Here is a 26,636-nt window from a genome sequence, read left to right as displayed (position 1 = left end):
CTTCAGAGGTTCTCTGTTTGTCCCTCTCTCCTACATCCTTGGTTCTTTCCAATCCTTTGAGATTCCATCTTCAGTCCCTAGTGTCCTGCAGCACACTCCCGCCTCTTCTTTCAGTCTCCTCACCCCTCCAGGTAGTGCAAATGAATGGTGCCCTAGATGAACCCAGGCCGTCCTTTGCTCAGGGAACCTCAGCCAGCTTTAGGAGAGGGCCACATTCTCCCGTTGCCTCAGTACAGCCCTTCTCTTGCTGTCTGGACTGATTCTGCCCACAGGATCAGACCCTGGCCCACTGTCATTTAGAAGCTTCTCAGGCATGAGTCACATACCAGCCTGTGTACCCCCAACTTCGGGAAACACTACCCAAGGGGACACCAAACAACACAGTGGTCCACAGTTACGGTGAGGCCAGTTTCACTCTGCTGAAAGAGACTGGGATGAGAAAGTTTTAGTTTTGAACCTAGCCAGGTTAGCTCCTTTACATGTCCTCTTTAGCTTATCACTGTTTGTATCATGTGATTTGTAGCTGCAAGACCCTAGCGGACACTTTCGGCATTCAATTTGGAAATCTCTTTCATTAAATGCATCAAGTCAGTAGGTGCATTAAAAATTTTTTTCATGTTACCATAGGCAACGGTTCCTAAATTTTCTTCTACTACATAATGAGGACCTCCTTTCCTCCATCAGGGAAGAGCATGTTCCTTAGTTTCCTGTACATCCTCACTGACAGCATCCTGGGGCCTGTCAAGTTTCCTTAATAGTCTTGCAGAGATGCACTGCTCAGACCTCTTCCAGACAGAACCTGCCACAAGGAGTGCAAAGAGCCGACAACCTCAGGGGCAAGTGCCTGCCAGGTCCACTGCAGCATTCGGGCGGAGGCCCCCACACTCTTCAAGGCAGCTTCCAGTCAATAACTCAACATGGCAGGGCATCCAGGCTTGGCCATTTCTGCCCAACATGCCCATCTTCTGTGACAGTCTTTGTGCTGGAGCTCCCCATTGGCTGAGATTTTCTCAGAGCTGCAGTTAGAGGGTCCTTCTAGCCAATCCTCCTTCCTCTTCCTTCTGCCTCATTTTAGAGGTGTCAAAGTCACATCTAAGCTTGAAAGTCTTAAGGCTTTCCATTTGTACCTCTGCTCCCCCTTTTCTCCTTCTTCCTTAGGCATTACCCCCCAGTAAATCTCTTGCAGTTCTAACTTCTTCTTGGTGTCTGTTTCCTGGAGCATCCAAATGCATCAGCCACTTCAGGGTCATTCCAGCTTGACTGCTCCCTGGCCCCCAGCAATAACCATATGTCTTAGGTTTTTGTTTTGGTAAAGCCCCATCTCCAGGTGCCAAATACGTTCTGATTGCTACTGCTACCAAATGAAAAGTTACCTACCAAATTTAGTAGATTAAAACCATTGTATTTTGCCCACAATTTTGTGGGTTCAATTTTGGGAAAGCTCAGCGGGACAGTTTTCACTTGGGGTCTCTCCTGCTGTTGCAGCCAGATGTTGACTAGAACTGCAGTAATCTAAAGGCTTGACTGGACTGGACATAAAAGATGGCAGACTTGTCTGTTTGGAAGTTGATGCGGTAGCCAGGAACACCGCTGAGGCTGTGATTGGAACGCCCATGTTTGGCATTTCCAGCATGGCAGTCCCAGAGTGGTTGAACTTCTCCTATGGTGGCTGGATTCACCCAGAGCAAGTGTCCCAAGAGAACGAACCAGAATTGGTGTGGCTATGATAGGCATCTAGTGGTATGGCCATGAAAGCCTTATGACATTATTTCTATAGGTTAGAAGCAAGTCACAAGTTTAGCCCAGATTCAAGGTAAGAGGGCAGAGACTCCACCTCTTGATGGAAAGAGTGTCCAGTAATTTGCAGATGTTTTTGGACTTTCACAGTGACAAATATGACAAAAGTAGAAGCCAACACTTAGTCCCACATATAGCCACTTAAAGGCCCTATAGGACCGGCCAGCCACCTGGTGGCAAGTTGATTATACAAGAACAATTCTATTATGGAAGAGAAAGACCCTTATTTTCACTGGAAAATGCACTTATTCTGAACATAAATCTTTCTTCCTTCCCTACAACGCTTCTGCCAAAACCACCATCTGTAGACTTACCTAACAAATACCGTATTCACTGTCATAGTATTTCATGGAGCGTCAGTTCTAACTAGCGACTCAATTTCCAGCAAATGAAGCATGCCAATAGAATGATGCTATAGAATTCAATGAACTTACCCGGAGCAGCTGGCCTGATAGAACAATGAAGTGGCCTTTTGAAGGTTTAATTAAAGTGCCAGCATGTGATATAATGCTTTATGTGGATGAGGTAATGTTCCTTGGGATATAACATAGAATCTGAATCCCCATTCAATATATGGTGCTGTTTCTCTCACAGCCAAGATGCACAGATCTGGGACCAAGGGATGGGAATGAGTATGGCCTGCTTACTACTGCCCCTACTAATTAACTTGACAACATTTTACTTCCTGCCTCTGGAACCTGGGGCTCTGCTGGTTTAGAGAGATTGGTTCCAAAGGAAAGAGTGCTTTCATCAGAAAACACAACAATGCTGCCTTCTGATTGCAAGTGGAGACAAATCTGGCCATGTTGGGGTCTTTGCGCTGTGAACTAACAGGCACAGAAGGAAGTCAGTGTACTGGCTGGGTGATTTCACCGTCACAAGAAAATGAATAGCTACTGCTCACGGGCAGTAGGAAAGAAGACGGAGGGATTTAACTGAAATGCAGATAATTCTTGGGGCATCCTTTTAGTACTTCCAGTTTTGTGGTAACAGTAAATGGAAAACTAAACAGCCCAATACAGATAGGACTGTCAGTAGCATAGAATGTGCAGGAATGAAGACTGAGTTGCCCCATGACGTCAGGAACTACCCCGTGGAGTGGCTTGCTGAAGGAAAGGTAACGTGAAATAAGTAGTGGAAGAAGGAGGTTATAAATATGTTACCAGCTGCAGCCATGTGATCAGCTTCAAACACAAGATCTATAGTAGTGATGGTATTTCTTCCTTGCTTTGATAAGAATATATATGTGTGTAAACACACATATCCATATATAAAAATCTGTCTCGGTTTTGGAACGCTCTTCCCGCAGATATCCTCCTGGTTTACTACCTGACAGCTGGATCTCCTTGGGGAAGAACCCTGCTATACTGCCAAAATTTTATTCTGTAAATCTTCCTTCTAGCTTTCTGCAAATGGATCCGCATTTATGAGGGTGACTGTGCACTGAGAGGAAAGAAACACCCAGACATTTCAGGGATTACTGGACATTGGCTCTGAAACAATGGTAATTCCTGGGGACCCAAAATAACACCGTGGACCACATATTTCCATCCACATAGAATTTATCTGTAGATGTAAATCCCTTCACTTTGTTTCTTTTTTTTCCACTCTAAAATAAGATGTGTTAATAGTGGCTAACTTTGTATCTCAATAGTTAATTCATAGGATATAAAAATGAGAGCGTGACTCCTCTAGAAGAGAAATAACCGTCAGTCATGGATGAATAAGGTCACACGTAGGACTCTGTATATCTTTTTTGGGAGAGGGATAATGTCCTCAACTGCTTGGGCTGCCACAAAAAAAGTACCATAGACTGGGTACTTAAAACAACAGAAATTTATTTCTCCCAGTTCTGGAGGCCAAAAGTCCGAGATCTCCTCCTGACTTAGTACTATGTCCTCAGATGACTGAGAGAGAGCGGTCTCCAGTGTCTCTTCCTCTTTAGAACACAGATCCCATCATGAGGAACCAACCCTTCTGATACTATTTAATCCAATTATCTCCCAAAGGCCCACCTCCAAATACCATCACACTGGGGGTTAGGGCTTCCACATATGGATTTTGTGAGTACACAATTATTCAGTCCATAACAGATAGCACAGTTTTGTTTGTTTAATGGATAATTGTATTAGTTTGGTCAAAAGTATAATTTTGCTTTCTCTTTATGTAGTAGTTAAATACAGTCCTGACAAATGTACATGATTTCCAAGTTGGTAGAGTTTGCGTTCTGGTGGATTATAATATGTCAAGTTGGCTAAGGCTGGGAACCATTTTCCAGAATTTCCTTCCCTATGTGGTTCCTGGGTAGAGTTGACCATGAAGAAAGGTGTTACACTCAGTCATCTCCATCAGTTGCAGTGACGGAGAGATGCAGAGGGTCAGCCTGCTGCAGCTGACCCTCGATCTCCACTGCTGTGTGTCCATCCCATCTTTCTTACTGCAGGCCTGCTGATGAAGGCTGGCTTCAAGCCCATCCACCAGAATCTTGGCCATGGACCAGTGGGATAGCAGATAAATAGAGGCAACAATTTCAGCAGCATGATAATTTCCATAGACCTCTCCACAAGCTCCCAGTCACAGTCCTACTTCAGCTTCTCAGATTCTGTGCAAGTTCTGAATTGTCTACCTGCGCCAATGCTGCTTCTTCCAATTCTCTACCTCTCCCTTCCAGAGCTTCACTACACAGCTCTTTCCACATTTGTGTCCAATTGCATTCCTATAACCAGTCCCTCATTCTCATCACATTTTTTCTAACTGATGCATTTTGGTTATCTGCTAAACATTAGCAGAGTCTTCCATTGGAAGCCTGTTTAATAGAGAATGGCCCTGTCTGAAAAAGCACCCATCACCCTTGATCCCCTCACTCTGACTCTCCTTCACAGCTCTGAACACCACCTGACATAGTCTGTGTGTATGTATTTGTCTGCTTTGTTACTACTAAATCCCTGATGAACAGAGAGGGGGCTAGCACTGAATAGTTGCTTAATAAGTATTTGTTGAATGAATATTTGGGGAAACTGATTCAAATGCTGCTATATCATGATCAGAGTAACAGTAATTTGTCCTACAATGTATGTGAAATATTGAATTCATAATGTTCTAGATAAAGAAGAGGTAAGATATTTAAAAAGTAAAGAAGGAAATAGTGGAGGAAGAGTGGGATGGGGAGTAAAAAAGTGAAGAAAGAGAATAAGGGGAGAAAAGTAATTGGGGAGGGAGGGGAAGAAGGAGCAGGGAGGAGGAGAGAGAGGAGAAGGGGAGGAGGAGAGAGAGGAGAAATGGAAGAAGGAGAGAGAGGAGGCTCTCAATGAATGGCTGACACTGTACTAAGTGCTTTCTGCCATTTATCTTGAGACAAACCTGTGAGGCAAGTGTTATTATTCCCAGATTATACATGAAGCCACTAAAGCTCAGAGAATTAAAGGACTTGCTGAAGGTCTTTACAAAGTGATTGAGCTGAAATCCAAACACAGGGTGTCTGGCTTAAAAACTCGTATTCTTGCCATTATACCATGCCACCAGAGAAAGCAGACACATTATGAGAAGGAAAATGGAAATGCTGTTTAAAATCATATTAAAGTATTCCAGTTGGGTCTGAAATTATAGGTTTAACTTCTAAGCTTGACCAATTTGCTGAAGTACCAATTTAATACTCAGTCCTTTTATCTATGAATTAATACTTTGTATAAGTAGACAATTTTGGGATTTATAATCAATGTTTTATGCAATAGTTCTATGATCTTACTAAACATTTTCAATACCAACCCTTTATTATAGGCGAATGATGAGTTATAGCATTTAAGACATACATTTTAATTTTAAGCTAGCTTAAGGATATTACTACGCAAAGTAAGTTAAAACACTGGAGTAGCGATATTGACAAATAACTCTGTGTGAATCCCAGGAATAATATGCATGTGGTCTCTACACCAACCAAAACTGGACCCGGTGGGTCTCAGCCAGTGGCAATGCAGCCAGATATTTCAAATCAGCGGAGGCACTTCAGGGTTGTCTTCAAAGGTTGGGTCTTCCTCGCTTGGTAGAATTTTGGGTTCAGGTCGTCTTCTGGGTGTGTGTTTTTTCTCTTGAACTATGTTAGTCACATCAGGGAATGAGTGCTTGCTAGGATCTACTTCTAGTTTCTCCATGTGCTTGCTTCTACAATAACAAAAAAAGACAAACAGAAACGGATACTACATCCTTTAAAATTTCAAATAGATTCAACTCACCCATCCATTTATTCAGCAAACATTGGCAAGTAATGTCCCTGGAGCATAGAAAGAGAGAGAGAGAAAGAGAGAGAGAATGTCCCTAGCGTCAAGAAGCTTAGAGCCTTGTAGATTCTGACCTGTGGAGAAGAAAAGTGCTAAAAAAAAAAAAAGTCACTGGGCTTCTGCTAGTGCACAGGCAATTGGAGGAGATGTCACCTGTGAAACTTTACCTCCCTAAGAATTTGTATTTGATAACTGAAATGATACAGCAAGCAAAGCCCTACAGCCAAGATTAATAACGGAATCCTTCCACGGAGGTCTTATTCCTTAATGCAGCTCATCAGGCGTCTGAACCCTCCTGCTTCAGACAATCTAACTTGCAGGGGTTTGGCAGGGGCATCTACACGACAAGTTCAGGTGCATAGCAAAGTGCAGCCCCAGCAACCTCTCCTCCCACAAGAACCTGTGCCTTCTGCACTCACTCAGTTCTCTCGGCAATAGCAAGCATGAAACAGAAGAAGGGGGCACCTCGGTTGGCCAATGTTCCCAATATCGTGGTCAGATAGAAAACTGTAGGTAATCAGGTCTCTGGACTGCATTCCCTGCAATTTTGATTCAATAAGACTGGAGTTGGGCCCGGTGGCCTGTATTTTTATAACATTCCCCCAAATTATATTGATAATCAGTCAAATTGTTTTAGAGTCACTGCACCATTCATTCAAATGTTCATTGAACAGATACATGTTAAATATCTGTGATATTCCAGGTGATGTATAGGCACCAGGGAAACCATGGTCTGTGCAAACAGACCTGGTTCCTGGTAATATCTAATAGCACAATGTGGCTTGAACATAGAATTTATGACACTGTCATATACCTGTTTCATTATGTGTCTGTTTTCACACAATACTTGTATCTTTGATGCAAAGATTTTGTCTTTTTCATCTTTTATCCTAGGCAGATGGCTGTATTGAATAAATGTTGTTGAATAGGTGAAAAAACCATTTTTTTTTCTATTGGGGAAATAATGAAATTATATAAGAAATTATCTCTGACCTAAAGAAAATCACAGTCAGTTGAATCCAGGAGCTCTAAACTGATGCCTTCAGACTAAGCTCATCCAGTGAACACCCTTTGTCAGGGCAGGAAGATTCCATTTTCTTTTGAAAGTGTCAGCTCTCTATTGTCTTTGCAACCATCTCCCTTCATTTCTGTAATCTGCCTAGCCCTTGAAGGCATTTGAGTTTTTGATCCTCCATACTATTTTGACTAATACACAAGGATCTGCTGAAGAAAAAATACAAAATATACAAAGAATATGAAATAGTATATTCAGAAGTCCAAACAGCATACCATAAACTCCATATGCCACAGGAAGGAGAAAAAATGGAAAGGGGCTTGTGTAGCCTCTGAAGGGGTGAAACAGGTGGGAATTCAAAGATGCCCTGAAAGATGTGAAGGAATGTGGGTGAGCAGTAAAGACAGAATTAATGCTCCAGAGAAATGAATGGTGCTGTGGTCATGTCCTGAACATACCTTCCGCTCAGATGCCTCGGGGCCACAGTATTCACTGAACCACCTGCCTTTAAAAGAATAGAGTTTTGTGGTGTCAGCTATGATGCTGCTTATTCTTTTCTGCATAGTCAGTCATCATAAGGTTGGTGGCTGACTGTGCAGAAAACAGTAAACATGGCAGACCAGAGATGACTATCTTTAGAAGGTAGGCCTGCAAGGTTGGGCATTGGCTGGTAAGCTGTTCCCTACAGCCACATGAAACTTTCCCTAAACAATAAGGGTAGCTCACTATGCCTTGCAATGTGCAATGTGTGCAGTCAATTTGGTTTATGCTTTCCTTCTGGGACTGCATAACATTGGCACCTGCTAGGCAGAGGGTGCCTACCACCGGCACCCAACAAAACCCTGAGCATTCAGTCTCTAATGAACTTCCCTGATGGACAACATTTCACATGTGTTGTTGCAACCCATTGCGGGAGGAATTAAGCATGTCTTGTGTGACTCCACAGGGAAAGGACCCTTAGAAGCTTGCACCTGGCTTTTTCTGGACTTAGGCTTTTGCTGATTTTGCCTCCTATTCTTTTGCTGCAATAAATCTTAGCCATGAGTGTAATTATATGCTGAGTCCTGTGAGTTCCTCTAATTAATCTCTGAACCTGGGGTCATCCTGGGGACCCTCGACACACTGTCTTTTGTTGAGCCCCATGCTAAGGCCTTTACTTGTGTCATCAAATCCTGAGACCCAGTGGGAGGACAAGAGGAATAGTCAGCCAAGGTCCCACAGATAAACACAGGCAGAACTAGCTGGGAACAGAATCCAAATCTCTGGTATTCACATCACCATACTGTTCCTCACAGAAAATGAGGCACCAAACACACAGCATAAAGAGGGGTTTTCTATTCTTGACGTTTGGCACATAAGCTTATATCCATCAAAACAAACAGTTCTCTAGGTCAGCATGAATATTGAAACCAACTGTGTTACGACACAGTAAACCCACAACCTGCTAGGCCCTCTTTCGTCTCATTTATTTCTTGGTAATCAAGAAACAAAGTTCGTTACTGCAAGTCAAGAGGCAGTAGAGCGTCTAGGGTAGCTTGCAAGATCCTGGCTTCTACCTGCTAAGCTGTTGGCCCTTGTGAGTTACTCAGCCACTTTGTGCCTCAAAGACCTCATCTTTAAAATAGGGATGATGACAATGAACATAGGGCCTCTGTCAAGATCAAATGAGTTCATCCATGTAAAGGACACAGAGAAGTGCCAGAAACACAGCAGGCATTCCATAAGTGTCAGTGCCATGTAGGAAAAGGGTGGCATCAGTCAGTATGTACTAGGATATGGGTAAGAGTTGGTAATGCAATTCACTATGCTTTTCAGCACACATCTTTTAGGTGTGCAGTGCTGTAATCAGTGCCAGGAATTTAAAGATGAGTAAGACATGGTGTGTGCCCATAATCAAATGAGGAGGACACACATATACTTGGCTATTTTGCACCAGGGTGGCAAGGGCTCTGCAAGCAGGATAAACAAGTCAGGTTAAAGCACAAGGAGACAACATCACCAAGGCCTGGAAAGAATTACGATAGGAATCATAGAGTAAGGGAACTTGGCACCTGGCACTGGGGGCAGGGTGGGGGTGGTATTTTCCAAGATTTTGAGGAGGAAGAACATTCCAGAGAGGTAACACTGACAACAGGTAAGAAAATATTTGTTCTGCTTACTCTTAGCCTGATATCTGCAGAGAGTGAGGTACCCAAGGTGGGGATGGGGGAAGGAGTGGGAGTGTCAGGCCCAGTCCAGTCAGGGTAGGGCCTGGGTGAGTGAGGGAAGCTTGGATGGCTGGGTAAGGTAATCTGTTGAGGAGGCTGCCTGGAGAAGTGTTTAAGGTAAGACGCTGAAAGTCTTCAGCTCTGCGGCAAGTGCTGGTGCCACAACTCTTGGGAACTGGGGCACCTCGCCCATCACATTTTTCTTTTCACTTTTAGATACTCAAGCAGTAAGGAGTGTGCTTATTTTTAGGAAAGTTAGAGACGGATTTTTCAAGTAAGGGAATGATGTTTAACAACCTATTTATTATATTTAGTGTCATGTAAATATAGTTAGAAAACAGAACACTGACACTACTTCTTGTTACTGTCCTGCTAAGTTTCCAATTTTTCTTTAATTGCTATTTGTCACAACAAGATAATTTATCTTCTCTTTCATTGGCTTCTCACAATTCATGTACCCGTTCATTCAGCAAGTGTTTACTGAGTACCTACTATGCACCCAGGTTTGTGTGTGTCCTGGAGACTGAAAATGAAAAGCTGTCTTCCTATCCTCAATAACCTTACTAAGAAGATAAAATAATACTATTGTCATTAGGAAAAAGAGATGTTATATAGCCATTATTTGTACTTAAAGAAGCTATATGATGTGTGCCCAAGTGAGACAATTTGACTGACCAAATTGACCCAGTTGTTTTGGTGAATTGAAAGGGATGTGTTGCTGTTTTTAATCATCTCTCAATATAAGTTGGGTATGCCTAACCTGAAGTTCCGAAATCCAGAATGCCCCCAAATCTAAACTTTTTTGAGCACTGACATAATGCTCAAAGGAAATGCTCAATGGAGCACTTCAGATTTTCCAGTTAGGAATGTTTAACTGGTATCATGCAAATATTCCACAATCTGAAAAAATCCAAAATAAAAGCAAGCCTGGTCCTAAGCATTTTGGATAAGGGATACTCAATCTGTATGTTCACAGTCTTGTCTGATGCTCACACCATCACTGAGCTCCCCCATCCCTTCCCCTCCTCACTGATGCAGATGTGGGAGAAGGGAGAGGGGCAGGGGTCCATTAGAGGCTGAAGCTGAGGGTCAGGCTCAGGATTGGGGCAAGCACAGATATTTCATTTCTTATGTGGTGATTTTAATACTTTTTAAGCCTTTTTATTGAGTGCAATACATGTATAGAAAAGTGACCAAATCATAAGAGTGAAACTTTCATTAATTGAATGCACCGTGGATTAAGAAGCAGAACATTATCAGCATTCTAGGAGCTCCTACTTGCCCTTCCAGCCATGATGCCCCCACTGAAACCACCATCTTGGAGGCTACCATTTTGCCTACCAAGCCTTCCTTCTCACGGAGGGTGCTAGTATGAGGATTTGCTATTTGAAACTCCAGAGTTCATCTGTGACACTCAAGGAAAGGCCAATAGAATACAAAGATGCTGACCTGGGGTCTTAACTGCTAAGCTGGCGAACCACCTACAAAAGCACCTTCTTCCAGAATAATTGTTCTTTGAGGCAATAAAACATCCTACATTTTAAAGTCCATTTTAGGTATTCTATTACTAGTAGCCAAATATATCCTGATACGAGTCAGGTCCAAATATCATCTATCAGTACATATAGAAACACAGGGAAAAGAATGCCAACTTCTCCCTGGGAACCAGGAATCCCATAACCTAATGTGAATCTTTACATAGGTAAATTAGACCAGTTATGACTAAGTTTTTATCATTGTAGTTATCATTTAGTAGAGTTATTCAGTTGTACAAATAATTAATAATTATGTTAATAGCAATAGCCACTGATATTGACATGGTACTTTTTAATTTTTTTTTTCAGATGGAGTCTTGCTCTGTTGCCCAGGCTGGAGTGCAGTAGTGCAATCTTGGCTCACGGCAGCCTCCACCTCCTGTGTTCAAGTGATCCTCCCACCTCAGACTCCCAAGTAGCTGGGGCTACAGGTGCACACCACCATGTCTGGCTAATTTTTGTATTTTTAGTAGAAACGGGGTTTTGCCGAAAGTTGGCCAGGCTGGTCTTGAACTTCTGACCTCAGGTGATCCGACTGCCTTGGCCTTCCAAAGTGCTGTGAACTCAATCACAATAGAGGATTTCAATTATTCATGGATCTCTGGAGTCAGAAACAGTGAGCAGCTAAGCCCGGGGCACTCGAGGTTCACAGTAATCTCCAAAATAAAGAGAAGAGGGGCCTTTTCTCTTTTGTTTTCCCCACCTTAATGTCAGAGGACAGATGCCCATCACTGGTCTTACCCACCACCTGACCTTCAGAAACATCACCTCTAGAATCCAGTAAGACTAGCTGGAAGACAAAATCAACAGATTTATCATCATGGAAGTAAGCAAGAAAAAAGAAAATGCCTAAAATCAATCACTAAGTGCAAAACACATCAGAGATTCATTCCTTTTATCAAAAAACATAAAGAAAGAACTTTTTTCTGGTGTCCTAGTAAGCTAGCATATTTGGACCAAAGACTCCCACCTCCCACTGAAAACTTTCTTGAGATCATGAAAGACTTGATAAGATCACAAGGAACTACAAGGTCAGAAATCAAGGGAAGTGGGAACTCAGAAGGAGGAGCAGAGGCCTGAAGTCACCTTGCCCTGAGAGCAGTTGGGGAGCCCTTGAAGTTGTGCTTTGGTCAATCTGACCTTACGGAGTCTGAAGACAGAGGCCAAGGCCCTGAACATGCCAGGTGGGCAGTCTAACGGGACACCCTCTCCATAGTAAGGGTGCAGTGCCAAAGAGCTTCTCTTGTTTTAAGAGTGAACAAGAAGTAAATGCCCACTGCTCACCTCCGCAAGGCACTTTGAGGAAAGCTGCTTCAGTGGGGCCGAGGAAAACTGAGTTGTCACCACAAGCTAGAAAGTTTATAGCAGTTTTTGGTTAAAAATCCTCAATCTTGAATTTAGATGAAAGTGGTTCCAAATTGGCAGTGTTTTTCTCTGCAGCACATGCCAATGTTCCCTGGCCAAGTACCTCCCAGGCCTCTAAGGAAGCACCAGACTATTTTCCTAGGCAGTGGAGTGTGAAGCAAGTTGCCTGTGCACTGGTTACCAACTTGCCGGAGTCCAGTAAAACAGAACACCCCCATATACAACAGGCTGCATGAAGCAGATTTTTTCCTTATAGACAGGCAGCAAAGAACAACAGAAACCACAGGTGCATCAGGGCCTGCACCCCAAAGCTCAGGAAAGCTGCCTGGGAAGCAGATGGCATCTCTTCTGCACATGCCCCACTTGTACCACAGCACAGGGACCCCAGGAAGCAGCCCATCCTGGATTGTATACCCCTGGACCACATGATCACTGGGATGAAGCTTTGAAGGACATATGTTTCCGGAGTGGGGAAGGCGACTGAAACAGAACTGAGGCTATTTCAGCCGGCTCCCTCTTATCTCAAGATGTTGTATTCCCAGCACATTCCACAGTTATTCTTGTGAACTACAACTAAGAAAGTAGGGGGAAAGGGTTGGTCCAAGGTCACTCAGAGAACTGTTCTATATGCAGTAGCTCACAGTAAAAAATAAACAACTAGGCCAGGCATAGTGGCTCATGCCTGTAATCCCAGCACTTTGGGAGTCTGAGGCGGGAGGATCACTTGAGGTCAGGAGTTTGAGACCAGCCTGGCCAACATGGCAAAAACCTGTCTCTACTAAAAATACCAAAAAATTAGCTGGGCATGGTGGCACGTGCCTGTGGGTCCCAACTATTCAGGAGGCTGAGGCACAATAATCGCTTGAACCTGGAGGCGGAGATTGCAGCGAGCCAAGATCATGCCATCGCATTCCAGCCTGGGCAACAAAGGAGAAACTCTGTCTCAAAAAAACAAATAAATGAACAAAAAAAAAAAGACGACTACTCAAGGGAAAAAAAAAAAAAAACCCACAAGAACCAATAGAATTAACAAGAACAGAAATAGAAATATAAAAACTTCAGATATTGGAATATGAAAACATGAACTATGAAACCACTACAATTACTATGTTTAAATAACATGTCTCAGACTTCCTAGTAAAAGATGGAAAGCTTCCCTCTGGACTCAGCAGAACAACAAAGATGCTGCCCTCACTCCGCTACTCACCACTATCCCGGAGCCTTTCCCTGTGCAGTAAGGTATGAAGAGGAAATAAAAGAGAGAAGGATCAATCGGAAAGCAAGCAAGCAAGCAAGCTGCCATTCTTTGCAGGCATATAGAAAATCTAAAAGAACCCACAGATACGTTAATAAAATAATGAGAGAGATTAGTAAAGTTGCTGGCTACAAAATCAAACACAAAAGTAGACTACTTAGTGGCGATGGTTGCACAACATTGTGAATATACTAAATGCCACTGAATTGTACACTTTTAAATGATTACAATGGTAAATTTGAGGTAATGTGTATTTTACCACAATGAAAAAGTAAATTGCAATCTATATACCAGCAGCAGAGAAAAAAATAAAATAAATAATATATTTGTGATAGCATCAAAATATCATACGCCTAAAAATTAATAAAACATTGGTATGCTTATGGAAAAGTTATAAAGAGGTATCAAATAAGATTGAAGAAAGGACAGAGAGATATTAATACTATAAAAACTGTTCTCCCTAAATTGATCTATGTGGTCAATACAATTCCAAAGAAAATCCCAATACATACCTGTGTGTGTGTGTTTGTGTGTGAGTAAAACTTCCTTAGTTGATTCTGAAATATATATGTAAGTGCAAAGGGCTGAAATTAGCCAACTCACTCTTCAAGAAGAATAAGGTGAGAGGATACTTCTCGCCAGTTATAAAACTCATTATAAGACTATGGAAATTAAGGAAGTAGAGCAGAATAGAGACCAGAGGCAAACCCATACAGATGTGGACACCTGGTCTATGACAGAGGTGGCCTTGGTAACTAATGTAGACAGAATAACCATTTTAATAAGAGACACAGGGACAGTAGGGTGTCCACACTGGGAAAAATTAAATTGTCATACTTTAAACATGTTAAATTGTCATACTTTAAACATGTTAAATTGTCATACTTTAAACATGTTAAATTGTCATACTTTAAACAAACTTAATTCCTGATGGATTAGATGTTTCCTCAAATTATACCTAAATGTGAAAGGCAAAAGTATAAAGCCTTACAACATAAAGGACTACGTTTATGACCTCAGGGCAGGATAGAATTTCTAGAACAGAACAAACATAAAATAATTAACCATAAAAAAGTTTAATAATCTTGATTATTTTAAAATCAAAATCTTCTGTTCATCAAATGACACCAGGAAGAGATTAAGAAGGCAAGCCTGGCCGGGTGCGGTGGCACACATCTGTAATCCCAGCACTTTGGGAGGCCAAGGCAGGTGGATCACAGGAGGTTAGGAGTTTGAAACCAGCCTGGCCAACATTACGAAACCTCATCTCTACTAAAAATATAAAAATTAACCAGGCATGGTGGCAGGCACCAGTAGTCCTAGCTACTTGGGAGGCTGAGGCAGGAGAATCGCTTGAATCTGGGAGGCAGAGGTTGTAGTGAGCCGAGATCCTGCCACTGTACTCCAGTCTCCTGCTACTGCACTTGATAAGAGCGAGACTCTGCCTCAAAAATAAATAAATAAATAAATAAATAAATAAATAAATAAATAAATAAAAAACAAGAAAGAAGAAGAAGAAGAAGAAGACAAGTCTGAGGTTGTATAATCCTGGTTCTACCACTTACCGGCTTTGACATCTTGGGCAAATGCCATCTCTCAATCTCAGTAAATTATAAATAATAGTATTTATCTGCAGTTTTATTCTTGAAGATGAAAGACAGACAACACATAACATCATGTAGCAGAGTCAGCACTCAATAAATCCCTTCATTTGGAGGAATTTGTGCATCTTCTTTCATTTTACAGTGTTAAGGGACCACAAGAGGTCACTGAGTGTTACCCTCCAGTCCTGATGAATAAAACCCTACCCCAGTTTCTCTTCCCCCTCCATTCACTTTCTCCCCAGCATGAGAAACAAACCACTCTGCCAAGAGAGGGTCAAGGGGCCTCTTGTGGCCCTCCCGGTGGACCGCTGCATCCATAGTCCTTTGCCTAAAACCAACAATCCTGCCTGATCTCAGTTCCCGTGAGCAGCTTGAACGGGAAGCTGCTTGGTTAATGCGGTTGCCTGGCCTGAGGCTGGGATAACGCGCACAATAGAGTTTGCCAGTGATGAAGGAGCACCACACAACTACCTTCCCACAGGGATTTTATATGTGATTGTGGTGTGATCATTTCTCAGTCATCAAAATGAAAAAGAAAGGCTTTGCAAAAATACCACAGGAGGGACTGCTATGAAGAATCGTGCTACGACATCTTGAATCCTCAAGTGTAATCACAGTAATGATAGTTTTCCTGGGGTCTGAAAACCAGCTCTGAACTGTTTGCAATGATTTGACTTTCCATTGCTGATTCCTCACAAATTAGATTCAGACTCTCTCCATGTGTTGATGCTGCTGGGGGTTAATTATGACTGTGAATATTCATAATAGACATAATACCCGTGAATCTTGTCTGTGCAATGGAAATCACTAAGCTGGGAAATAGAGTGGATTTCCAAGGTTAAAAACAGCAACCCGTTTTTCAGTAGGAATTCAATTGCATACCTGTTGTTCAAACAAACCCCATGTTTAAAAATCTCTACAAAAGTTCAGCAGTTGTCTTTGAACATACCAGTGCCTGACTGCTTTATTATGCAACACATAAATATAGCTCTTGTTCAGGTATTTTTATGATGGTAATTCTAGCATATACATTTGTATCACAAAGATAGTTTGCCTTACTTCAAAATAGATTTTACCATCTGGATGATAAGAGTCTGAAAATCATAAGAAGCAGAAGGACAGTTGGAAGAACTGGGATCTCATTCTAGAGAAGAACTGAGAAAGGGGAGAGCTTTGTGCAAATTACTTTATGGGATGTCATTGCTTAAGGGAGATTGGCTTGGTTTTGACGGTCTCCAGGAAGCAGAGCCTGGACCTTCACTTAGGAATCAAAGAGAGACAGAGAGAGGCTGTCTAACAGTAGAGGATACCAAGAAGGGAATGAATACTGTCTTGAGAGGATGAGGGTCCTGTTGGGAAAGGAATTTAAGCAAAGGCCAGAAAATGACCAACAGTCAGGAGATTGACAGGAGGGGCCCTAGTGCCGTTGAGAGTTGAGGCGTCTGTGGAGTGACACACAGATCTTAAAAGGGAGGCAGTGACAGCAACGGTACCAGCGAGGTTGTCCCAGCATGTCACGGCTACATGACCTTCAGTACATTCTAAGTTTCTCCCTCCCTCAGCTCCCCTAACTGGAAATTGAGCATAAAAATTACGAGGATTAAATGTGTGAATATGGGTAAACCACACAGAATAGCACCTGACACGAAGCAAGCACTTGGTAAACGTTAGCCGTCATTGGCGTTGACATTACCAGTCATGTTATATCATGACGACACATTGGGACCTGTATATACACAGATTTGATTTTAGGGATCAGGAGCCCTACAAAGCAAGAGTCTATGGTTTGGGAAACAAACATTAACATTCATGGTATGAATCATCTCAGAACTTTAAATAATTGTATAATTTTGGAAGCTGCATTCCAACCAACAAATGACAATGAAGAGAACAATATCATACAGCTAAGGACAGACTGGGAGGGTGGTACCTTGTGTTTATGTGTTCTCTGCTCCTGTCCGAGGTAGTTTTCACAGATATGAATGCTCGTTGACCACCTGTGATTACTTCTCCTACCTAAAATAAAAACGAAACACACACCACGTGGTGCATTACTCCTTGATGTACCTTTAAAAACATACATATATGTATTTTAAAAGATACTAAAACATTTTAATTTTTTTTCTACATATTCCGTGAAAGACTCAATCTTGAAGCCCTTACATGCCGTGTAGAGAAGGTTACATCACGAATTGTATCTATCATAATAGTCTTGCAAAGCCACAAGCTATCTACAACTGTCAAAGGCCAAGCAGGAGATATGGTGAATTAATGTATTTAACAAATATTATCTAAGAGACAACAACATGCCAGATACTTTTGTGGGGTGTTGGGGATACAGATGTGATGGAAACACTGCCTTTGAGGTGCTCCTAGTGAAATGTGGAAAGCACTCTGAGATGGGAGCTTGAATCCTCATTCTCCCAGCTCACTGGGCCCTGGTTTCTTCCTCTGTAAAATGAAGGAATTGGTTTATGATCTGAAAGGCCCCTTTTTTGGTCTAAAAAATCCTATAATTCTAACATTTTTAAACTAAATAAGCTCAGTGCTAAGCATGTTGAAGTCTCAATAAGTAAAATGATTCCATTCAACAAATGTACTGCAAAAATTATTCAGACCCAATACCTCCTCTCAAGAAACTCCTGAGCTATCAGAGAGGGGAAGGAAAAGAGAACCTGCTGCTACTTGTCAGACTCCAATGGTGTGCTAGGCACACACCTACCAATATCAACACTGTATTTTATTTAATTTCCCCACCCCTAAACATTCCTATGAGACAGGGATTGCTAGCAGGAGGAGAGAAGTTTAAAAACTCTCTTCTCATGTGCCTGGGTCCATTAAGCAATATGGCATCTGCCCTTTGTTTTTAAGTAGAGTGACCTTGAGTGGGTGTCCATTCCCCTCACCACCCTCACCAGGCCCTTCTCTATGGCAGGGGAATGACTCATTCACCTGCCACGTCTCTCTGATGGGCAGGGTCATTGATCTCAAGGGTGAGGGCTATCTGCCTTTCTCTGTTCTGCCTGAGACTTGGTGTGCTGCACAGCTGTGATCCAGGCTCACGCAAATGATTAGGGAAAAGACTAGGCTTGGACTTCAAGGGTCTGTCATCATCTGCCTCCCATCTACTGGCTCAGGCATGTATCTCGATTTACAGTATATATTTGGGAAGGGCATTGGAAGCCCCAATTTCGCCTTAACACTAAGCCACTTCTCCTATACTGAAGTGTTGGTCACTTAATCATATTAATACATGGGTAATTTGTTTCTTATTTAATTAGAGATTCTTGGTTCTAGGCTCCAGTAAACCCCCAAAGTCTAGCCCATTGTTTATCATCTGTATGCTTCAATAAATAAATTATAAATGAACCAATGAAGAAATGATTCCCAGTCTGAGACTGCAGCATCAAACTCGGGGAGGTTTGGGCTCTGATGGATGCCCACACCTAGATGGCAGTCCTCCTGTGTCAACATCATACAGTGGTGCCAGACTAGTTTTTTTACATGGTGCAGTTGTATAATTTTCAATTATATTTTGTAAAAATGCAACACGTGTATGTACGTGTGATGTCGTGCAGCTCCCTTTCACTGGAGACCATGAACATAAGAAGTATATCTTCCTCTTTCCATGGGTCTCATGGGAGGGTGTATATGTGATGTGGAAAGATCTTCAGCTCCACCCTTTCAATATAAGCTTTGAACACTAGACTGGGAGAGAATAATCACAAGTGGTTTATGTGATGGTAAGACTTTTACTGAAGCTCCAGAAGAAAAAAATAATGAATGCTACTAAAAACTTTAAATACCAAGGCTAGAAGGGTTTGTTCAGAAATGTTTCAAAAGCGATGCAGTCCACATTACAAAAACTCATAGAAGAATGCTATGGAAGAATTGGCAACTAAAGCTACCAAAACAATGTTTACTGAATAATTAAAGAAGGTGACTCACAAAAAGGTTTGCCCAACGGAGCAGGTTTGTATTATCAAACATGGTTTATTTGGAGTAGGCTAAGTCTAAAATGTTGTATTTTCTAGGTTTTAAAATAGACTTAATGTAATTGTACTGCTTTCCATTAATTTTTTGCTGACCAATGTTATATTTGTGGATGTTACTGTGGCAGGGTATGAATGTCTATATGGTTTAAATATGAGAACAACTGGTTTTCTTCTTTTTCTTTAACTGAATGAGTGGGATGAATCTAAATATTTCCTGATATCCTGCCCTTCTCTTAAGGGAATGAAAACACTTTTCAGTTGCTGTTGATTCCAGTTATAGTTAACCAAATCAGATGTCAATTATAAATGTAAAAAATAGAATTGGGAAGGTATTTCTTAATGTTTTATGGAGATTAAAAAGAGACTCTCCTTAGATTTAGAGAAGGAGAGAGAGAATGCGGGGAAGGGCCTCCTCCTGGAAGTATCCCAGGGAGGCAGCAAGACCTCCGAGAGATGTGCCTGTGTCATACATGTGGAGCAGTGCTGTCCAGCAAAATGTTCTGCAATTCTCTTTTTCAATATTTCCTACTATCTCAATATTTCTGGTGGAAATGCTCTGTGCTATCCAACGCAATAGCTACCAGCTGCCTGTTGCTACTAAGCACTTGAAATGTGGTTAGTGCAATGTAGAAACTAAAGTTTTGCTTTTATTAAATTTTAATTAATTTGAATTTATGTTTATTTAGCAAGAGATATAGGAACATAACCACAGTCAGCTTCAAACCCGTGTGTGTTGGTCATGTGATGGGCTACTGGGATTCTTCTTCAGGTGTGAACGACCTTGTCCGTACCAACTACCCGTAATTCATCTGTGGTCTAGACCACATGGTCTTTTCTGTTCTGGAACTCTCTGCTCCTTCCTTACCATGCCTGGGACCTGGAACTCTCATGTGAGTGTGAGAACTTGGGGGTCTACAATCCAATCTCTCTGATCAATGTGAGATCTGGAGGATACTCCCCTGTGCCTGATTTGGCCAATTGAAAAGACTCAAGTCAGCCAGGGAGCTCACTGAGATGTTGACTGAGACCTTTGTCGGGCTTGCGTCACAGCTCAACTTCTCCCTTTCCCCACTCTTGGCTTCTTCCCTCCCTTTCCGGGTGTTGACCCCCAGGACACTTCTTAACACACATTTTGCACGCTCATCTGCATTTCAGAATCTGCTTCCCAAGGAGCAGTGGCACCTTAGCACCTTTTAAACTTCTTAATATTTTAATTCCTTTAAATGAAGTCAATGTTAGTTAAAATTCATTAAAATATCAGCTTAAAAAAAAGAAAGCTCTTGAACCCAAAGTACAAGTTTTGTATAGCTTTACATTTCAATACATGCACCAATGAGAATGGGAACATATGCATAATTAGAGTCTTAAAACACCCCATTTCTAACACTGTTATTTGTCACATAATAAGCACAAAGACTCTGTGTTTATGGAAATGCAAATAGAATCACAAATTTGGAACTTTTATTCACAGGGAATTTGCTGTGCACCAGAATCTAAATGTGTTTCTTCTTTTAAAAGGTATTTTCAGCTCATTTAGTTTCAAAGATTGTTTTAAGTTTAAAAGTTAGAAGGAATTAAGGAGTCAGCTGTAAATAAAATATTAACACAAACATTCATAATAACACTGAAATTCATCTTAATGCCAACATACATAATAACACTGAAATTCATCTTAACATCAACGTTCATATTAATAGTAGGTTACCATTTCTGATAAGATCGAATTTGCCCAAGCAGAGGTCTATAGGTTCAGTGTTCCAAGGTTTTGCAATCCTAACATTTGGTTTCCCACTGTACCTGCAGTCCCGGATTGCTCTGCCTCGAGGAAGCAATGCTCATTAACATCAAATATCGTCTTATTCATTTGTGCTAAATGTGTTTAGGAATGACTAATGGAAAAGTTGTAAGGGCCAAAATATGTTTAGTAAATTAGATAATGTGAGACTAACGGTTTCCTGAATCCACAGAGAGAAATGTAATCAACTACTTGAAAATTCAATTGTGGGATAGGCATAAAGGAACAAATTAACATTTTAATAATGTTACATTATTTTAACTCTCATAGAGCCATGCAATTGAAAGTTGGGAGTGAACATGGAGGCAGTAATAGAGTTCACTTTTCTACAGAATACAAAAGTCCATGCTGAGGCTTTTCTGATGCATGACTTTCCAACTTTTACTTCCATAGTACCTGGGTTGAAGTTTCATTACATCCCGAGGCAGTACGTGCATTGAGATGATCTACATCAACTATAAAAGTTACTCATACCAAGAAACATAGACTATGTGAGCTGTGTAAAAATACAGTAAACGGATGCAACGAAGCTACTTAGCTCTGAATCCTTATACTTTGGGTTGAACCATAAAAATTGCCAATATCTATGTTTGATCCATGAAAAATGATTTCTTATGGTTTAACTTAATATTTAAGTGAATTTAAATAAAAATGAGCAAACAGTAACTCCGTTTCAGATGAAGACATGCTACTGGTAAATTAAGAGGGAATGAACAAAGGACATGAATGCAATCAGGAATACTTGTTAAGAAAGAAAACATAAATCAATCAACTTTAACTTTTTCCTGTGAGTTTAACCTGGCTTCTTAAATAAAAGTATACATGAAAATCACAGTAAATTTCTCTTTCTCTTGGAGATTTCACTTTCTCCCACAGTTTCAACTATTACCTCCATTAAATCTGCTCCAAGAAATTTTACTGAGCATCTGTTATATGCCAAGCATAGGACTGAGAGGCAGATATGGAATGATAGATTAAAAATTATTCCTGATCATCTCATGAGGGAGAAAGATACATAAACAGTTAAAATACATTGAAAAAAGTACAATTGCTAGATATATGCATAGACTACTATGGAAGCCCAAGGGAGGGAGCCATGCTAGAAAGGATAGAGAGCAGAAATCAAATAAGGTATTGTAATCTGTTCTCACACTGCTATAAAGAAATACCTGAGACTGGGTAATATATAAATAAAAGAGGTTTAATTGACTCACAGCTGTGCAGACTACATAGGAAACATGATGGCATCAGCTTCTGGGACGGCCTCAGGAAACTTACAATCATGGCAGAAGGTGAAGGGGAAGCAGGCATATCTCATATGGCAGGAGGAGGAGCAAGAGAGAGGGGAAGGAGGTGCCACACACTTTTAGACCACCAGATCTCAAGAGAACTCTATCACGCAGCACTAGGGGGATGGTGCTACACCATTATAAACTGACCCCATGATCCAACTGTCTCCCACCAGGCCCCACCTCCAGCACTGGGCATTACATTTCAACATGAGATTTGGGTGGGGACACAAATCTAAATCAATCCTGTTGTGATGCTATCTAAATGTGCCTAATGGCCATTAGAAGGCTTACTGGGGGATGTGAGGTTTGATAGGAATTTTAAAGGATAAGCAGGAATTTTCCAGAAGACGTAGGTCATGTAGTAGATGAGGAATATTCCAGAAAGAGAAAACAAGCACGAGCAGAGACAGGAAAGTAAATGACCACACAAACTAGCACAAAATATGTGGCAGACTGTAGCTGGAGAGAAGGCTAAAGAACAAAGGAGAGATTTGGGGGAATTTATTTCATGGCACTTGGACTTTGCATAAGTGGTGATGAGAACTTTGCAATGCTTTCTTCCCAAGTCACACAGTTACTTACCTCAGCTCAAGAGTAGTATTTTACACACATCCTTATTTTCCTTAGATAAGGTGTGTGATGTTAACAAAAATACTAACTCCAGTGGAGTGATAGCTTTTGAAAAGTGTCTTTTTCTCTTGCCTAGCTAGATAAAAATACTTTCCTTTCTCTTTAGACTATTTTAGTCAAATTTCTGTTCCTGCACCCAACCTCACTCTGAAAATACTCATGACACACAATCCTGTTGGGAAACTGTCTAAATGTGCATAATGGCCATCACAGAGATTCTACAAATTCACACATTTGAATCACTGGCTAATTGTGCTGTTCTGTTGGGCTTTAGTTTGCCTATAGACCACCATTTCTCCAGCAGACCACTGTCTCATAGGAGGTAGGTCTTGGACTCTGCATTCAAGATCACTTAGCATTTATATATCCTCTTAAAAGGGGTCATTTGCATGAAATACAATCCATTGTCCACAATTGCCCCAGAGTGGAAGATCATGGAAGTTAAGGGGATAGTTTCTTAAAATGAACTGAACATTAATAAATGATTTTTACACTCTTCAGTGCAGACCTTTGCAGTATTTTCATATGGGTGTGACATGGTGTCTTAACGCATAGTACAGGCACTGAGACTGTTTGTCCTCATATCCATTGCCTGCCCTGTCTTTGCTCTGCTCTATAAATCACAGGAAGACAGAACCCTGCTGGCTTCACTATCACTATCCACAGAACCTGCTGGCCTCCTATGTTAACTGACTTCCACCTGGGCCTGGCCAATGGGAGGCAATGGAGGGAAGCTGGAGGGCCAAGAACCCTACATGCTTTCACAATCCCTGTCTGCATCAACAACTCCTCCAGCAGTGGTAGAATCTACTCTGTGGCTCCAGGCCCTGCCCAAGATGGCTACTGCAGTTTTGGTTTCTTCCAGGTGACCTTTCCAGGTGACCTTGGTGTTTGCTTTCTGCCAACACCAACTTCGCCCTCTGTCTCAGGAATGGTGGTAACTTCCTGATGGTACACATTTTTTCCTTCCTTTGGCTTCTCAAATCTCCTGTTATCTGTGTAATATTCTTCCTGAATTACTCCTAAATAATAAATTCCCCTATAAATCCTGTATTGTATACATTTCAATACTCAAGTGTTTCCTGATTTCTCATTAGACCCTTTCTTATTTATGTTGTGTTTCTCATACCTTGGGGGTGGTCATTAAAACAAGATTCCCACACCTTCTAGTTAGAATCTGCAGATAGCGGCCTGGGAATCTAGTTTTTAACAAGCTCTCCCCAGGTGATTCTTAGATTAGATGAGTTTTGAAAACAGTCCTAGCTGATACTGCAGCTTCCAGGCTTTTCTGGATGCAATTTAATTTATACAACCCACATTTACAAGATGCCTATTAGTGTTCCAGAAATTGTTCTAGGAGCTGGGATGCTGTGAATGAACCAGAAAAACATGGTCACTGCACTGATGAAATATTTTACATTGCTATTCAAAATTATATACTTTGATCTACAGATGAGAGATAATAATTGTGTAATATTCTGTTTTATGTGTGCACTACCATTTAATGGACTGGTTTTGAATAGTTAGATTGTTTCCAATTTCTTATATGATGGTGTCTACCCATGTACATAAATTGTATATTGTATGATATACCTAACTATTTTGTTAGGAGAGAATCCAAATTTAGATTTATTAAGTCATAATGTACATTTTAAGGCTTGATATATGTCAGTAATTTTATTCCCAAAAAGATTAAATCATTTCCTATTTTCTCTAGCAGTTTATGAGAGTACTCTTTCAATGAACCCTCATTAGCATTGAACTGAAAAAATTTTTTTAAAATTTGGCAGCAGTGGTTGCTTCTAGAAAGAAGAACTAGATGGTTGAGAAAGAGAGATGAAAGGAAGGATTGCTTTGTACTGTAAGTTACTTAATGCTTTTAGATTCTGTCCTGTAAATATATATTATCTATTTAAAAATAAATAAGAAGCAGTAAAAAGTTTTTAAATGTTTGATAATAACATGAAAAAATATAATATTTTATTATAATATATAATGGAAATTTCTCATATCTTTTGTGTTTCTTTTGTAACTGTCGTTTCCCACCTTGCTAGTAGAGTTTTAATTGTTTTCTGAAATACTTTTATGAATTTATACATATTATCCTTCTTTAGTCTTTTGTGGTTTTTTTCTGGCAATGGGACATATTGGCATTAAAAATAATATATCTTAACTTGTTTATTTTACCTCACTAAAATATAAACTCCATGAGGACAGGAAGTTCTGTGTTGGGCACGTGGTAAGCCCTCAACAATTATTTGTTGAATAAATACATAGATGAAATGCAAGTGAACAAAAAGTATTTACTGAATGGTTGGTTTTGACATACAACTCTTACACTGTAAATAATGAAATAATTATTTAATTATTGTAGATTGTAAATAATTAAAACTATTGCTTTTCCTTGGTGATTTTTGAAATTATTTTATGTTTAGAAAATCCTTTAAAGAATGAAAGTAGATATTTATCTTTATTTATTTTCTTAATGCTTTTAAAATAACACTCAATTCTTTAAAATCCATATGAAATTTATTTTGGTGTCTGGTGTATTTGACGAACTAATGTTTTCCAAATAGCCAATATCCTCCAATTTTATTTTAAAATATTCATTAATTCACTCAATTTCAATCAACAGGTATTTTTTTGAGTACTTACAACACACCACTGAACTAGACACAGTTCTTGTTTCAGGGAGCTTATGGTTTAATAGAAGAGAAAACAAGTCAGCACACAGCTTTAGGGCAGTGAGATCAATAAGACAGAGAATAAACGCAGGGTGCTGTAGCAGCATCAAGGACAGACATATCCCAGCTTTGGGGGCTCAGGGAAATTTCCCAAGGGAGCATTATCTGAGCTAGAAAAGGAATATCCAGTTGAAAGGAGGAAAAGTGCCTCTCACAGAGAAGGAAAACTTTCACAAAAGTAAAAGAGAATAGCAAGTTCCTGGAACTGTAAGTTGTTCCATATTCCTAGTGCATGGGCTTTAGAAGGGGAGACAGTAGGAGCTGAGGTTGTCGATGTAAGCAGGGTCTACAGCATGCAGGAATTGTAGGCTGTTTTAGCAGTTATAACTTTATTCTAAAGATGAGAGGGACCCCACTAATAGGTTTCATAAAAGGAGAAACTGGCACCATAAAGTCTGCACTTTTGGAAGGTTGCTGGAAAGCAAAGTATATATTGAAATAAAATCTGAAAAGAGGATGTCTATTTATAATACCATTGTAGTAATAGGGTAAGAGATAATTGTTATCTCTGCCAAGACAAAGACAGTGGCATTAAAGAGAAAGAATGAATTTGAGGTATGAAGGAGGTAAAAATCTAGCAGACTTGAATGTAAAGAGTGATGATAGAGGGAGATGACAAAGAAGATATCAAGTGGGTGGATGATGGTAATATTCATTAAGAAAAGGGATTTGGGAGGTGTAGTAAGGTGGGAAGGGAAATAGAGTTCAGATTTTAACTGAAAATCCTGCAGATACATATTTAAAAGTTCATCATATTTAGGAAGTAACCGAAGTCAATTCAATGGATAAGATCAATCAGGAGAGGGTAAGAATGAGGAGAGTTGGATAAGAAACACAAAAGAAAGTGAACATTTAAGAAATGAGCAAAGGAAGATGTACTTACAAAAAAGGACTGCAAAGGAAAGGACAGAAAGGTAGAAGAAAGAATAGGAGTACATGATTATATAAAACTAAGAGCAAGATTAAAAGGAAGAGGAGAATCCAACAATATCTCATACAATGGAGAAATCAAGTAAAGTAAGTGTTACAAACTTTCTGTTGAGCTCAGTAAAAGAAGATATTTGTTCAGTACGATAGAAGTTTCTGACAGATAAAAATAATAAACTTCAAAGAATATATACATACATA

At 40.5% G+C, this 26,636-nt stretch overlaps 1 protein-coding gene across 2 annotated transcripts in view; it reads right to left on the bottom strand.

Moving 5' to 3' along the window:
- Window positions 1-3,894: 3,894 nt before the first annotated feature.
- LRRC6 (leucine rich repeat containing 6) overlaps window positions 3,895-26,636 on the bottom strand; it is a 97,541-nt gene continuing 74,799 nt past the window's right edge. The window contains exons 11-12 of one of the 2 annotated variants that reach the window (XM_011977104.1): window positions 16,983-17,068; window positions 3,895-5,955 (exon numbers count right to left, since the gene is read on the bottom strand). In XM_011977104.1, coding sequence (XP_011832494.1) covers window positions 5,781-5,955; window positions 16,983-17,068 — 261 coding nt within the window. In that variant the 3' untranslated portion in view covers window positions 3,895-5,780. The remainder of the gene's footprint in view (window positions 5,956-16,982; window positions 17,069-26,636) is intronic. The other variant, XM_011977105.1, reaches the window with a different exon arrangement.

This window comes from Mandrillus leucophaeus, unplaced genomic scaffold, assembly GCF_000951045.1.
Source record: "Mandrillus leucophaeus isolate KB7577 unplaced genomic scaffold, Mleu.le_1.0 Scaffold173, whole genome shotgun sequence".
NCBI classification, from domain to species: Eukaryota; Metazoa; Chordata; class Mammalia; order Primates; family Cercopithecidae; genus Mandrillus; species Mandrillus leucophaeus.
The sequence above is the reverse complement of the archived record's forward strand: the minus strand, read 5'-3'. Positions and strand labels throughout refer to the sequence as shown.